At 31.8% G+C, this 1,328-nt stretch overlaps 1 protein-coding gene across 1 annotated transcript; it reads right to left on the minus strand.

The window, feature by feature from the left end:
* Nucleotides 1-800: 800 nt before the first annotated feature.
* On the minus strand, nt 801-1,328 carry LOC140918802 (uncharacterized). The gene has a single exon (XM_073363599.1). It carries the CDS (start codon nt 1,326-1,328, stop codon nt 801-803), a length of 528 nt encoding a protein of 175 aa, XP_073219700.1.

The raw sequence follows: 1,328 nt of genomic DNA on the forward strand, positions 1-1,328 counted from the left end.
TATCAAAATCTGGATTTCTTTTCTTAAAAGTTTTGCTTGAATTTCCTTCCTCCATTACATGGATGTTTTCATGATAAAATTGATTTTTAGTATCCTCTTGTTTATGTTACTCTTCTTCTAAACAAAGGTGATTACCCAATTGCTTAAGAGATAGTCCTCTTTCTTATGTTTCATAGATTTTTTTAAATCTTTCCATGAAGGTGGAAGTTTGTCTATTATGCAAGATACAATAATAATTTCATCCATGTGCATCTGATGTTGTTTGTAGTTATTAAGAGTACATTCAATGTTCATCCATTGATCATTTTCCTTTGACTTGTACAGTTGAGGCATTTCCTATGTACAAAACACTTTCATGTTCTTCATCAATGGTCTTAAATAGTTATTTGTTTTTGCAAACATGGCGGTTAACACCAGAGTCTATCCACCAAGATTCAACATCTTCATTCATATTGAGTTCAAAAATGACAACAACAAGATTATCTTTTACTGCACTTGAATTCTTCTCTTTGTTCTTCCTTTTCAAGAACATGCACTCATTTTTAAAGTGTCCTGGTTTTCCACAATGATAACAACTTCCTTTTCTTTTCTTTCGTTGTTCATCATTACCATTGTATTTTTCATGAGATTTATCGAAATCTGGATTTCTTTTCTTAAAAGTTTTGCTTGAATTTCATTCCTCCATTACATGGACATTTTCATGATAAAATTGGTTTTTAGTATCTTCTTATTTACGGTACTCTTCTTCTAAACGAAGTTGATTACCCAATTGCTTAAGAGATAGTCATCTTTCTTATGTTTTATAGATTTTTTAAATCTTTCCACGAAGGTGGAAGTTTGTCTATTATGCAAGATACAATAATAGTTTCATCCATGTGCATCTGACGTTGTTTGTAGTTATTAAGAGTACGTTCAATGTCATGCATTTGTTCCATTGCCGATTTATAATCAACTATTTTATAATTATTAAATTGAGAAACAAGAAACTTCTTACTTGTAGCGTCTTCTTGCATGTATCTTGACTCTAATTTCTCCCATAGTTCCTTTGCAGAGATGCTACTTTGATATATATTGAACAAGGAGTTAGACATTCCGTTGAGAATATGGCTCATGCATATATAGTCATTATTGTCCCATTTATGCCTTTCTCTTGTTTTTGCTAATGTTTCCACTTCCTTCTCTAGTGGTCTTTTGGTGTTCAGAACATACACCACCTTCAATATTGTAAGAAGTAATTTCATCTTTTTCTGCCAACGGATAAAGTTTCCTCCATCGAATTTCTCCAACTTCACAAAATTAGAAGTCATTTCTTTGTGTGATGCAGCCAT

The sequence above is a fragment of the Cicer arietinum genome, chromosome 7 (genome assembly GCF_000331145.2).
Source record: "Cicer arietinum cultivar CDC Frontier isolate Library 1 chromosome 7, Cicar.CDCFrontier_v2.0, whole genome shotgun sequence".
Taxonomy (NCBI): Eukaryota; Viridiplantae; Streptophyta; class Magnoliopsida; order Fabales; family Fabaceae; genus Cicer; species Cicer arietinum.

What these genes read in the sequence shown, in the direction of transcription:
- LOC140918802 (XM_073363599.1), bottom strand. Translation starts at nt 1,328, where the DNA reads ATGGCTGCATCACACAAAGAAATGACTTCTAATTTTGTGAAGTTGGAG.